Below are 15,364 nucleotides of genomic sequence, written 5' to 3'. Positions count from 1 at the left end.
CCAAAGATATGTTTTCTTTTTGTTGGTAAGGTGGTATTGCTGAGAGTCTAGCAGAGAAGTTGATTGGTGTTCTCTTTGAGGTTTGGTTACTAGCTTGTACTCGGTGCTTCCCAACACCTCCTTACTGGAAAACAGCCAGGGAGATGGTGGCTAACTGGAGGCACCACCCAGCAGTGGTGGAGCAGTGGAGCAAGGTCATCTGTGCGCTCACTTCAAGGTACGTAATTGATTTGCCTTCCTTCATCCATCTGGCCTTAGGCAGTGTTCCCCTAGTTCTGTGTCTTTCTGGGATTCATGGAATGCATTATGAAAAGCCTGTATCCTGTGTTTATTATTACAGTACTTTAGATACAGAATGGAACCACTTTTTAAAAATAGATATGATAGTTTGGCTAGTGTCTGTCTAATCTGAAACCTTTCAGATTGAGCACATATCTTGGAGAAGCATTCTCCCTCCCTCCCTCCCCCCCAAAAAAACCCCCATCCTTCTTAAAATATTCATGATCATTATTTTTAAAAAAGAAGCTACAGAAATGTATAACAGGAAAAAGTTAAGTTCACCAGAAATCCTATTATATATATTCTTACATAATTTTACAGAAATGAGATCATACAGCAATGTGCTACTTTGTAACAAAAGTAGGCAGTTTTAAATAATAGTTTTACCTTTTATACCACTTATATACAATACCATTATTCTATGGTAGGCTTCATTTTTTTCAGACTTGTTTTTTTTATTTCAACCCTACACATTATAATATATAAAAAATGATTCTTTTTAAAACATCTTTATCATACTTTATCACACCTAAAAGTTGTTAACAATTCTTTAATATTGATTAGCCATTCAATGTTCAAATGTTCCCGAATGTCTCAATATTTTTTCTTTTGACAGTTGCTTCCACTGTAAAAAGAATCAGAAAACAAACAAGGTTTAGACATTGAATTTAGGTGACATGTTTCTTAAGCTTGTTTTAAACTATAGGTTTCAGCAGGTTTTTTTGTTTTTTTTTTGTTTTTTTTTTTTCAGTTTTTTTTTTCTTTTTCTTTTTTTGGTTGAAAAAACTGATTGTTTGTCTTAGAGTGTTTCACATTCTGGATTTTTCTGATTATGTCCTAGTTGTGTTAATATGTTCCTTTGTCCCCTGTATTTCCTGTCAACTGGTAGTTAGATCTAGAGATTTGGTCTTATTCAGGTTTGATGGGGGGTGGGGTAGGGGTGGAGGTGGGAACAAATGATTCGGAGGTAGTATTATATATCAGAAAGTAGACTAGTTTTTTTCTGAGTTAATAAAATGTCTGTATCTTTAGCGTTATTTAAACTAAAAGATGAAAGTTTAGAATAGTCTGTTGATTTTTTACTGTCGTGGTGAATGTCAGTATTATGAATCTCTTTTCTAGTAATACTTTTATTTTGATTATAAAAGCACTACATGCTTATAATAAAAAATTTGGAAGGTATAGGGGGAAATATCCATCATTTCCAGGTAACTAATGTTAACATTTGAATGTATTTTTTCACTTAGTTCTCTTTTTAAAAAAATCAATTTGAGATTATTCTGTATAGTTCTTGTCACATTAATTAACTTATGCCTTATTGCTTCTTAAATAGATCTCAAGAGCATATTTTTAATGATTTTATACTTTCTCATTATATAAATGGAATTATAATTCATTTAATAGGTTCCCTGTTGTTTTGATATTTATCTTGTTCTCAGTGTTTAAAAATATTGTTTGTATGAATACTTTATACATAGTCTTTGTGTATATTCTGATTATTTTAAGATCTAATCTCTAGATGTAGAATAATTGAGTCAGGTTTCTGAATAGTTTTATTCCATTTGAAATACCACTATTAAGTAATTGAATTGTTGAATTACTTTTAAGGTACACCATAAATTCTAAACTTTATGTAAAAGTTTTATTGCAGTTATTATTATGAATCAGTTATGGCTAGTTATGTTGCAGGAGTTTGCAGTGGGATGAATGTTATAAAAATAATTTAAATAAGTTATTAGATGACTAGATAATTATATAAATATAATTGCATATTAAATTATACAATTTGTTTATGTCATTTGCAATTATAAAAATTTAAAAACTTATAATTTTATAAATTAGTAACATGTAATTTGTAACTTATAAAATCATGTAATTATAAATGTTATATAATATAAACCTATTATATTTATATGGTAAAATATAAAATTTGTAGTGTTAAATATTTAATTTATATTACTTATGCTATAAATGTAATATATATAAATTTCTAATATAATTATGTAACAATATAAATAAAATAACATAAACAATTATTGAAATAAGTAAATTAAATATTTAAATAATAACTTTAAAAATATTTTATAAAATTGGAAATTTCCTTCCAGTTTATTTTATAAACAAATTTTCATTTATTCATTTCCGTGAGGTATAATACATGTTTCATCTATTTTCTCATGTTTTCTTATATTTTAATACTTGAATGTGTCTTTCATTCTATTAAGAAATGAACTTAATGGTGTGCATTTTCTTATTTTTTAGATTGCTACGCTTTACATATGGTCCTTCATTTCCTCCGTTTAAAGTTCCCGATGAAGATGCCAGTCTCATCCCTCCTGAAATGGATAACGAGTGCGTTGCACAGACATGGTTTCGCTTTTTGCATATGTTAAGGTACTGTTATTTTAGTTTTTATGTGCTCTTTACTGAGTAACGTCTTAGGGCAGGAACCAAGCTATCACTCTCTTGTTGGATTTCAGAGTGTGAGAAGAAGCCACATTGGACAGCACATACCTCTACGTCATGTGTCCTCCTACTCCCTATTCCAGTAGGGTCAGGTTGTTCTCTTCTGCTCTTGGTCTGTAATCTCTAGGAGCTTGTTCCCTGGGTTCAATGCAGCATTTGTTCTCTTGCTTGTTGCTGCTGACTGGGTGATGATATCTCTCCCAGGACTGGAGATTACCTTGTTCCTCTCTGTGACCATTACTGAATAGTTAGTTTGGCTCTCAGGGCCCCTTCTCTAGTAGTCTTGTTTAAAAATTTCACAGGGGGATGGATATATTGCTACTTCCTGCTATTTCTTTCGTTATAGTAATTCTCTTTAATTGTTTTATTGCTTCCTCTGTACTAGCCCCATCCTTGTGCTCCAGAACTTTTGTACTGCTGTGTACTGTCTTGATTATCAAATGTTTTCCTTGCATATCTTCTCTTTCTGGTTTGACTAGCCTTGTTTTTCTATTCATGTACTAGAGATTCTAAATTACTCTGTATGGCCTTTTTGTAAATTATAGATGTTAACCATTTTCTCTCATTCTTTTTCAGTTTGTAGTTTGTGTTTTTTATCTTTCAGTGATTTCAGTTTACTTCTAAAATCTATTTTTCAGTTGTCATTTTCTGTTTCTTTTAAGATTAGAAAGTCTTTCTTTGTTTTCTGATGGTATTGATACTCACCTATGATTTCTCCTGACTTTATTTCCTTTGTGACATTAAATTTCTTTTTGTCTTTGGGTCACATATTCCATTAATCACTTCATTTTTATACAGGGTTCACTCTTTTATTGTTTTATTGTTATAGTAGTTGTTTATATTTTGTAGGCCTGATGTCTTTTCCATTTTTCCATTTCTAAGAATATTTTTTATCTCTTTGCTTGTTTAACATTCCAGATAAATTTTAGAATCCATTTGACAAGTTATAAAACACAAGTAAACAGAAAAACCCCACAAAACCTTTTGGGGTTTGGATTGTATATTAATTAGGGTTAGGAACATGTCCTACATTAGCAGATGAACCAGAAAAAATCTTAGTGGTTTAGTATATTGTAAGTTTTGTATGGTCTTGGGTAGAGGGTGGTTCTGCTTAAAAGTTGTTTAGGGACCCAGGCTGGCATACGCTCTGCCGTCTCCAATATGTGGCTATATTAGAGCTTCAGCTTTCTAAGCAGGAGCCTCTGTATGTGACTGGCAGACAGGAAAGAGAGAGAACAAGGAAAATTATGTGGGAGGTTTTTATGGACCAGGCCTTGAAGTAATGTGAATCACTGCTACTCACATTCCATTGGTCAGAACTTGTACACATGGTATGCTTAATTACAAGAGAAATAGGAAGAAAAGAAACACTAGTGAACAGTTAGCCAGACTGCTAAATATAAAAATTGTATTAAGCTGATATCTTAATATATTGAGTCTGCCTTTCTAAAAGGCGTTTTTCTTTTTTAAAATTTTAAATATCTTACAGAAGTGTTTGGTAGTTTTTTTTCACAGAGATCTGCATATTTCTTTTATCATTCCTAGTTATGCATTGTTGCTGTTGAAAAGGGCTAGCTTTCTTTCTGCTATTAAATTAACTTATAAGTGGCTGTTGCTGCTATAAACAAAATGTTTCACTTTATTTCTGTATATTATATTTAGGCATTTAAAAGAGCTCTGAGTATTTTACTGATTCTTGTGAGATTTCTAGACATTATGGACATTAATCTGCAAGCAGGAAATGTCTCCTTTCTAGTAATTCATGCCCGAGTCTGTGATAATTAATTAAAAAGTGCTTTGGTTGCAGTAAGACCTGTACATGAGTTCAAGTTCTATTGTTTTGTGTGTGTGTGTGAACTTGAGCAAGCAGATAGTGTCTCTGAGTCCCAGTCTCTTTTTAATGTATGAAATGGGGATAATATAGTCGACCTTTGAACTGTACGGGTCCACTTATAGGTGGATTTTTTAAATATTGTAAATATGTTTTCTCTTTCTTAATTTCTTAATAACATTTTCTTTATTTAAAAATACAGTATATAATACGTCTAACATGCAGAATATGTGTTAATCAACTGTTTATGTTATCAGTAAAGCTTCCGGTCAACAGTAGGCTATATTAATAGTTAGGTTTTTGGGGAGTCAAAAGTTATATGTGAAGTTTTGACTGCGCAAGGGTCAGTGCCCTTAACCCGTGTTGCTCAAGAGTCAACTGTAATAGTATCCATCTTGTTATAAGAATTGAAGAAGAAAAAGCATGTAAAACAATACAATGTTTTTAGTGTGCGGTGGGTGTTTGAAAAGTTGTCATGATTATCATTATTGTGTGTATTATTTTACTGCATTAGTCAGAACTTTTAAAAATCTGTTGAATTACAATGATATTGTTTTGATATCCTTTTATTCTTATTTTCATTGTAATACTTCTATTACATGAAATTTTGAGTGAGATGTTGGTGGTTAATATTATTTTTTTTTATGTTCCTGGTTTCCTAAGCAACTAAAACTTTTTTAAAGATATAAATCAGGAATAGTACTGAATTTTATTCAAATCATATTTTGGGAATCTATTTAAGCACTTAAATGTTTTTTTCTTTTTTATCTATTGATGTGATATATTCATTTCAATATTGAATTATCCTAAATTTCTCAGTGAAAAGTTATGCTTGGTTATGGAATGCTGGTCTTTTAATATTTTTTTTTCCCCTAAATTGTCTCTAGTTCTATTTTGTAACTAATTTATGTTTTGGTAACAACAACTAAAAATAAGAGTAGGAAACTTCCTATTTTTTTCCTACGCTTTTTTTTGTGTGAAAGTTATATGTTACTTATGAATTTGAAATAAATCACTAATAAAACTCTAGTCCTGGAATCTTTTTTAGAAGTAATTTGTGGATAATCTTTTTCTACATCTTTACTATTAATTGATCTTTTTGGGTTTCTTTCTTTTTTGCTGAAAGATTTTATTATGTTAGTGTTCTTTCAGATCTAAAGAATAGGAACCTACTTAAGCAAATGCAGGTGAAAAAGAGGGATTATTGTCTGATGATAGAGAGGTTTCATTTGGGCTCTAAGAAGCAGTGAACAAACATCCAGTACTCAAAATGGGGAGGGATCAAGGGAGCCTTGGGACAAGTTACTTTGTCATCTGTCTCTCTTGGCTTTTTTGCTTGCTCTCTTCTCTCTCTCTGACAGGCTTCCCCTTAGTTTCTGTTTTTTTCCTGCATTTGGGGTACATGCAGCTCATAATAACTGCCCAGTGGTATAAACAGCTATGTGACTTATTAACTTCAGCCATTTCAGTTCACTGGGGCTTTTCCTTTGCTCAGATTTTCAAAAGGGATAAATTGGATTAAATTATTTTTGGTAATTTAGCTACATCAGTGGTAGATCTCTAGCAGACATCTGGATAGACACCTTTTGGACAGTTAAATGAGCTGGTTAAATGAGCTGTAGCTGGATAAGGCAGGTCATGAAGGTTATTCAGAGAAGGCTACCATGGTCATTGGCAAATTTTCTGGGAAGGGGACTGAATATAATAGAGAGATATGCACCCAAATTTTGTCTGGTATGTTATGCTTTATCATTTTCCAGGAAATAGAAATGTTTCCCTTGATTAGAATACTGCTCTTCTCAAATGCTTGTCCTTGGACTTGTTTGTGCATGGTCACCTGCCCTTTAGGCCCCACCTGGAGGTTCTGTTTCAGTATATCTCGGTCGAGTCTGGATTTTTAACAGGCTCTCCACATGTGTCAGACATACAGGGCATTGGGAGCTGCGTGAATGCAATTCCTATGATCTGACCTATATCCTTTGTTACCTATTCTTATTTTAAAATTTATTTTTTTGAATCTGTTTTCTGAATATTCGCATGCCAGTAAAATCATTTCAGGTTTATATCTGGAGAAGCTGGTATAAGCTTTTGGCACTGCTATTAGACTTTTTATCTCCTCTACCACACATGATGAACTACAGCTCTATGGTTGAAATGTGCTAACACTGGAAGCTCATTTTCCATATGTGTATATATGCTCCATGTTCTCACTTGCAATTATGAGTCTAAGTGGATGGGAGAAGAGGTTTCAAAGGGCACGGCATCTGTAAACTACTGATTTGTATTTCTCAGTTTTGTTCTTTTGGCCTTGTAGCTAGTGGAAACTCTTTCCAGGTACTGGATGTAGGTCAATGAACAATATTGCCTTGCGTTGAAGAGGCCATAAGGGACAGCCAAGGAGACCATTTCCAGTGGAAATCTAAATCTATTTTTTAATGGAAATACTTAAAATTATTTATACATAAAATATAACAAGTTCAAATATATTATTTTGAAATATATGGCCTTCATAGATACACATGAACACAAATACTAATTTCAGTTTTAAATCATTTTTTAAAATTGGGTATGTTAATACTAATGTAAAATTTTCTCCTTACAGTTTTTTTTTAATTACACTTTTTATTCATTGCTTAATTCTAAACATATTAGAAAAATACCAACATATACATATAAAAATTAAAAATGTCTAGTCTTATTTCAATTATCATTCTCAGAATAGTCAGAATAATAGTCTACCATTTCCTTATTACCTTTCATTTAGAAGTTTATGTAAACACACTGCAGATCTTCTGTAAAGAAGTGTTGACGTTTGAGTCCCTAGCTTGTTAAATACAGATTAGTCTTCTCTCTGAATTAAAGAAATAGGCACAAACAGCCCTTAAATTAGATTGCATGTGGTTTATTGTTAAAGAAACTTCTAAATGTATAATTACTTCTTCTCTCTCTTTTGATAGTAATCCTGTGGATTTGAGTAACCCAGCCATTATAAGCTCTACTCCCAAATTTCAGGAACAGTTCTTGAATGTGAGCGGAATGCCACAAGAATTGAATCAGTATCCCTGCCTTAAACATCTGCCTCAAATATTTTTTCGTGCCATGCGTGGAATCAGCTGTCTGGTGGATGCATTCTTAGGTGAATTTTGTGTATGTTGTTAGATGTTTGGAGAGCTAAATGTAGATGACTCTAGAATCTAGTTTTAGAAACTGTTACGGAAAGCCCAGAGAAAACGATGAATGGATTTGATTATTAATAAAAAATGAGAAAAAATTATTTGCAACAAATGTAATAAATAGCTAGAGGGTTTTTGTTTTTATATAAATAGATCAAACGGTGCTAAGAAAAAGAATAAGTAGTGGTAGATGAATGGACAAAGAATATGAATTAAAGATTTGCAAAAAAGAAAAGTGTTCATTTTCATTAGTAATAGGAGAAAATATAAAACGCATTAAGTATCATTCTTATGTGTATCATTAGAAGGCAAATTATACCTTTTGTGAACCACTCCTTTAAACTTTTTTACATTTTAGAGAGATGAAAAGTTGAAAGGCAATGATATTTATTACATATCATTTTCTGAAACATTTATTATGTGTACTTATTACTTTATTACATAGGAAATGTATTAGTTCAAATCGAGTTTGACTGCCACATAATGACCAAAAATATCAGTGGTTTAAACAAGATAGTTTATTTTCACATGTGTTAAGCCCAGGGTTAGGCAGTACAAGGCAGCTATAGCAGTTTCAATATTGTCAGAGATCCAAGGTCCTTCCATCTTGTGGCTCCTTCTTTTGTTCACTCTCTTATGGGCCATGGTGGTTGAATGAGTTCCAGCTATCCTGTTCAGGAATTCGGAAGGAAAGAGTCTATATTTGATTGGTCCTTTTAAAGAGATTTCTTGGAAGACCTACCTAATAATCACCTACTTCTCTATGGTTGGAACATGGCTACATTTAGTTGTAAGGCAGGCTTGAAAATGTAGTTGTTTATTCTAGGTAGCCATGTCTAGCTAAAATTTGTGTTCTATAACTCAGGAAGAAAGGGCAAATGGATAGTGGAAGGCCACTGACAGCTTCTGCTATAGTCTGTCCCAAGCCTTCACTGGTGTTGCTTAAGGAAGATTTTCTATGACCATATATTTTGAACTTTGAAGAATAACTCCATTTGTCTTTTTTTAAAGGCATTTCTAGACCCCGATCGGACAGTGCTCCTCCAACACCCGTGAATAGATTAAGTATGCCTCAAAGCACTGCTGTCAATACCACCCCACCACATAACCGGAGGCACCGGGCTGTTACCGTGAATAAGGCCACCATGAAGACAAGCACAGTAAGAGTTTTAATCACTATTATTATGCTATATAAAGTTGACCTACCATCCTTTTAAAAAAAGTCCTATTTTCTCAAACTTTTCATGAGTGCGGGTATATTCTTGTTTTTTTCTAATAGGTTAGTACTGCTCATGCCTCGAAAGTTCAGCAACAGACATCTTCCACTTCTCCTCTGTCAAGTCCAAATCAGACTAGTTCAGAACCCCGGCCACTGCCTGCCCCTCAGAGACCAAAGGTTAACAGCATCTTGAATCTCTTTGGATCATGGTTATTTGATGCAGCATTTGTTCACTGTAAACTTCATAATGGGATAAACAGAGACAGCAGCATGACTGGTAAATATTGCTCAAGAAATATGTTATCATTTTTTCCTTTTCTTTTTTTTTTAAATCTTTCCTACCTGCAAGATTAATATGTATCTTAAAAAGTTCTCTGTCTCTGACCAACTGGTGTCTTGTGCTTAACCCCTTCCAGCTGATTAACAGAATTTTGGAAGTTTTCCTACCTGTCCTTTTTATGTTTGTTCAATGATGTTTGGCTTTTGTCTGGTTTTATTAGACACACTTCAAGTTAGCCATTTTTTTGTTGAATCAAATTCCTTTCAGTTGGTGACCTGGAAGTTCCCTTCATGTCAGCCAGGATAATATTAATACAAATAATTTAAGATTTTCGACAAGAAATTTATTCACAAGAAGTGTTTTCTTAGATTTTGACAGCCATTCACTTATTAGTACATATAAATATCAGAAGATTTTTGCTTCGCAAAAGACTAACCTCTCAGGTTTTAGTCTAGAAAACTTTATTTCAAGAGTACACTTCCAAAAATATCATTTGTTCTGAAACTAAACTGGTAGAGAATTAATAGCTCAACCCTGATATCTTTATTTTTATTACAGAAATGAAATACCACCTAAATAAAATCCGATGAATTTCTGTCAACTTACCGTTATACTTGAAAGTAGCGGCATAGGTAGGGTACAGGATGTGAGGCTGGGGTAGTGCAGAACGTACTGAATATTTATGACATGTCTTATAGAGCTGAATAATAATAATGGTTGATATTTATTTACCTGAATTACTCTGTGCCAGGCACTGTGCTATATGCATTAATGAGTGTATTGGTTGTTTGGTAAGAAAGCACTTTTCTACTAGGGTTGGAAATAGCTTGAGGGAAAAGGATGCCTAATTGCATTAGTTTATGTATCTCTAGGGAGAATGTTAATTTCAAGGATAGAAGTAATGGCCATAAGGGTCTCTCTTTTTTTCAGAAATACATTCTGATCTATTATGTATCATCTCAGAACTAAGGTCTGTGTCTGTTAGCATTATACAGATAGAATTATTTTGTATGTTCTTATAAATCTTTAAAATTTTTTAAAAATTTGAATATAAAGACATTTTCAGGAATACAATTTGAGATTGTATGGTTGAGTTTCGGGATTTTTTTGTTTATTTTGTTCAGATTCAGACACTGTTTTCTATCATTTCCATATTATCTTTTATTTACAAGTTTGAAAGTAGTGCTTATTTATAGATAAGTAAATGTACTTATGATGACTAAATGAAAACTTTTAAAAACCATTTTTGGCTTATATTTTCTTATGTTCATGTGCTTTATATTTTGAGTTTTATGAACCATGTTTATATTAATTTGTACTGTATTTTCTAAAATGCGTCGGTCATGTTTTTATTTTTATTAAGATGCAATGCTTACCATGTAACTTTTGGGTATCAAGCTGTTGACACTAAAATCTCTGAATCCAGACTGGCTCAACCTGCTGCCTCCTCGGTGGGCTTGCTTAAAGGAATTTACAGATCTTCCCACTTTCTAGGGGGTTTGTAACAGCTTTGCTCACCCTCTTGTGCCAAATGATAGATGCCAGAATTCAAATTATGCGTGGACAGCAAATTCTGTACGTTTCACTTGGTGAGGAAAGGATAGGAGCCCCTCTTTCCTCATTGTGTTCTGAGATGAGAAAGGCTGTTACATTACCCAGGAAATAGAAGGTGTCCAGATAATTGAATGGGTTAGAGCACTATTGGGTACCCCTTCTTGAGGTCTTGGGGATGGTGGGAGATTTGGGAATACTAATACTGTTAGTCTGTTTTCTAAGTACTGGCTGTCATCAAGGAATTCCGCCACGTAGTTCACCTCTAACTTAAAATGTTTGCTTTTCTGAACTGGTTAGCTTTAGATTTACTTGACAGTACACTGTGCTTTGTGAAAGTAACATTGAGCTGGGAAGGGTTAATGAACTAAAAATTTTAATGCACATAACGGGCAGTTGAAAACTTCAATTCTTTTGTAGTTGTGTAATTTTCTTTGTTCATTGTTTTTGCATGATACAGAAATTACAATTTTGGATCTGAATGCACAATTTCCTATGTTTTTGAACTAGCTTGTGGTATAAAGCTTTTAATCTAACTCTTAAAAAGCTAAAAGGCTTCTTAATTATTGTAAAATTTCACCATCTTTAAAGTATTTTATAATTACTGCTGTCCTTTGATTTGTTTCCATTTATTTCTATTATCTTGCAGCATCTTTTATCCAAATTCTTCTTTCTTATAAATCTTGTAAGTAGGAACCAGAAGCTTCTCCTTAATTGCAGTCATGTTTTTATTTTTTTTTTCATAATTCCATTAAAAAATTTGATTGTCATTGTCTCTTGTAGTTTTTGCACTTGGGAAGAAAAATACTTTTCTGTGTTTTGAATGGGGAAGATTGTTGGCAAAGCAAATTAATCTGCCTGAATCAGTCCCATTATTTCTGTACACTAGTCTGGTCATGTCATGAATTCCAGGATTTTGCACTAACTGTGTTTTGGCTTTTTTTTTTTTTTTAAGCTTTAAGCTTATTTTTATACAGATTTAGTGTTTGATTTGTATGCATTCTGCATGTAGTGTTTTTCAAATGTATTATTGCTGGATAGCTTATTCAGGACTAAAAATGGCTCATGGGAAGTTGCATAAAGATTTATGCTTGACTCTGCATTCTATTAAATCTAGTATTACAAAATAATTTAAACATTTCATGTAGAGTGATAAAAGATTTCAGAGTGACTTTCAATACACTGTGAAATCTTTTGTTAAAAATAAAAGCAACTTTCGAAGGGCTTCTGTTTCAGTGACAGCGAATGACCATGATAATCTTTCTTACCAGTTCAATTTTCTGATTTCTCAACCTCAAGTTAGCTGCTGTCTGTGGTTGTTAAAATTCATTCTCATTTTGCTTGGTTGGGCGATTCTTTGGTGTGTGTTTTGGAGTTGGGCGGGTGGTGGGAATGCTCTCTCTTCCTACTCATTTTGTCATCCTTAGCTTGGCCTCTCCCTAAAGTATACAGACTGGCTTGGGATTGCCCATTCAGTTATGATGGCCGTCTGGGGTAGTGTGTAAATAGTAGTAGCTATTTTTCTTAACGTTTAAGCATCATTCTATAGGGGAAATTAAAAACAATAAATAATAGAAAAGCCAAATTATGTGTTATATATCTGTATATATACAGATATATACCAATGTACTCTCGTGATAAAAAATTTAGCTGGAAAATACTTGTAGAATTTGTTAAACTGATAATACCACTGTAAATTATTACCCATTTTCACAGAAGATTTCAGAGAGCCCTTTTAAAAAAAAAAAAGACATAGTTGCTAAACAAAACCGTTATTGGATTCTATTCGCATAGCCATTTAATGACACCAACATTTGATCTTTGTGTCCAGGGTCCCATGAGCCTATTTGAATATTGACAAATATAATAAAACCCTCCTTTTCTCTCCCCAGCCATTACAACACAAGCTAGCATGGAGTTTCGACGGAAAGGGTCACAAATGTCCACAGACACCATGGTTTCCAATCCTATGTTTGATGCGAGTGAATTTCCTGATAACTATGAAGCAGGAAGAGCTGAGGCTTGTGGGACACTGTGTAGGATTTTTTGTAGCAAGAAGACGGGAGAAGAGATTCTGCCAGCTTATTTATCCAGGTCTTAGAATTTTTTTTGTTTATTTTTCTATTTGTATAGTTGGGGTAGTGAAACTACTATAGCATGGCTTGGTAGGCTAAATTAATAAGTAAATGTTGGTTTGAAATACCTGCAAATGTCTGCAAGTAATTGAAATTCTTGCTTGAATTCTTCTATATTACCCACCTTTATTAGATTTGGTAAAGATCCCTAAAACCCTTTTTATTTTAGAAGTATTATTTATTCTATTTGACTTTTATTAACTATGGAGAGAGATAGAAGGACCATACTAATTTTTAAATAAACATTTAGCACAGTATTAGATACTGTGGATGGTCTAGAAATGTTAGCTGAAGTCCTCCCTCGAAGGAGCTTATTTTCTTGACTGAGCAAAGCCATGCACACAAGTAGCAATGATCCAGTTGTTATAGTAGTTGGCACAGAGAAAGTCCTGTGGGCATTCAGAGAAAGAAGCAGCATACACCTACCTTGGGGGTTCAGGAAAGATTTACAGAGGGTTGGAGGATTGTGCTGGACTTACAAAGGATGGATAGTGTTTAGACTATATTAGCAAATTGGGTAGGGTCATCTTACTGAAATCTTATGACTTCTACAAATCTTTGTGAATGCCTCTGCCATCCATTCAGTTGCTCCGGCCAGAAACTAGGAGTCATTTTAGACTCCATTTCTCTCCCTCTGCATCTTTAGTTGGTCAACTAACTCCTCTGTTTCTGCTACTTAACCTTCTTCCTAATAGCTCCACTCTGTCCCCACTATAATGTTTTAGGCCTTTTACTTTTTACCGTAATGGCCTCATATTTTTGTTGACTCTGTTTTGCCCTCCTCAGCTGATCATTCACATAGCTGCTGAACTCATGTTAATATCAACAAGAGCATTCAGGTGTCTGTGTATCTTAGGAGATAAGATACACAGACACCTGAATGCTAAGTTCTTAGGAGAGAGGATTAAGCTGACTACCAGAGGGAACAAAGTAGAGAAGCATGTAGATGTGAAACAGAATGGTATATGCAGGGAACTAATCAAGGGTATCTTAATAGGCTCTTGGCTTTAAGTAACAGAAAACCATCTCAATGTGACTTAAAAGGGGAATGAGTAATGAGAACCTAGTGCTATTTAATACATTCTAAGATCAGGATGTGCAGCAAGACCTCATGAAGGGCAGCAGTCAGGGACTAGAAAGTGTTCAAGGACCAAAACAATTTTCTCCTTTGTGTTTCTCTGTCTTTGTGGTCTTTCAGAACTACTTCATTCTTCTCCGCTGATCATTTTCTTATGTTGCAGTATGTTTCTAAGTTCCCAGTTTTCTTGGCCTTGGTCTAAGTGACCAGTAGGGCCAATTAGCATCTCTAAATCCTAATTGCAGATTCCTAAGAAAGGGAATCTGATTAATCAAGTGTTTACCTCTGGTCTAGTCAGCTATGGCTGTGAAGGTGGGTCACATAGAATGTTGGCATACCTTGTGTGTGGTGGGATACATTTCTCAAGAGGAAGAGTACTGGTTGGGGAGATATCCCAGACGGTATCAATAGTAGTACGGAAGAAGGCTATGACCATGAGCTTTCTGTCTGGTCCCTAAGACTGGCTGGTTGGTGGTATGACCAACTGAAAAACAGATTTGCGAGGGGGCCAATGATGAGCTTAGCTTTGAATCTATTGAATTTGAGGTGCCCATGGGATATTTATCAACAAATATTTATGCCAGACACTGTGCACAGGGAGTACTGGAGTACATCAATGGACATGTCTTGCTCTCAGGTACCCAAGATGTATTTGGCTAATAGATCTGGAGCTCAGGTGAGAGGATTAGGCTAAAGACTGATTTGATTATATTCTGTGGCTTAAGTGGTATTTAAAACCAGGCTAGTGGACATAACAACTTAGAGAACTAAGGGTGGCAGCCTGAGGAACCTCAATATTAGGAGGCAGGTAGAGTAAGAGGATCTGTTAAAGAAAATAGTCATAGAGATCAGAGAAGAATAAGGAGAAGTTCGAATGCTTTATCAGAAGTTTGAATGCTTTAAAAAGGCAGAGTAAGTTAAGACTTAGACATGTCTTCTGGATTTAGCAATCATGAGGCCTTTGGCTATTTGTTAACATGGTTTTGGTTTAGTTCTAGGGAGAAAAGATGGATTGAAATGGGTTGAGCAATAACTAGGAGGTAAGGAAGTTGTTTCACATGAGTTTTGCAGAGAAGAAAAAAGTGCCTTACAGTCGTAGAAGAACATACCATTAGGGTTGCTCTTGAATGATGGAAGACTAAATACTTAGTTGATTGGGTTTAGAGAAGCAGGTTAAAGTAAGGTATACTCGATGTAAGGTATACTTTACGTATATTCCTAAAAGGAGTCTTATGCAGAGTGACCTTCATATCATGATAAATGCAGGGTTGAATGAAGTTTCTTTCATTGTCCCTCAAACACTAATGAGTCAGGGAGAAAAAGACACAACATACTTTTTTTCAGGAATTGTG

General features: G+C 34.0%; 1 protein-coding gene across 3 annotated transcripts in view; it reads left to right on the top strand.

Annotated features, from left to right (window-relative positions):
- The window catches only part of RALGAPB (Ral GTPase activating protein non-catalytic subunit beta), a 77,527-nt gene that overhangs the window by 19,097 nt on the left and 43,066 nt on the right, over positions 1-15,364 (top strand). For all 3 annotated transcript variants that reach the window (XM_016148276.2, XM_016148275.2, XM_036229418.1), the window contains 6 exons: positions 31-217; positions 2,542-2,673; positions 7,534-7,712; positions 8,761-8,909; positions 9,029-9,245; positions 12,692-12,893. In XM_016148276.2, coding sequence (XP_016003762.2) covers positions 31-217; positions 2,542-2,673; positions 7,534-7,712; positions 8,761-8,909; positions 9,029-9,245; positions 12,692-12,893 — 1,066 coding nt within the window. The remainder of the gene's footprint in view (positions 1-30; positions 218-2,541; positions 2,674-7,533; positions 7,713-8,760; positions 8,910-9,028; positions 9,246-12,691; positions 12,894-15,364) is intronic.

Source organism: Rousettus aegyptiacus, unplaced genomic scaffold, assembly GCF_014176215.1.
Source record: "Rousettus aegyptiacus isolate mRouAeg1 unplaced genomic scaffold, mRouAeg1.p scaffold_m13_p_12, whole genome shotgun sequence".
NCBI classification, from domain to species: domain Eukaryota; kingdom Metazoa; phylum Chordata; class Mammalia; order Chiroptera; family Pteropodidae; genus Rousettus; species Rousettus aegyptiacus.
This window is presented reverse-complemented; position numbering and strand designations above follow the sequence as displayed.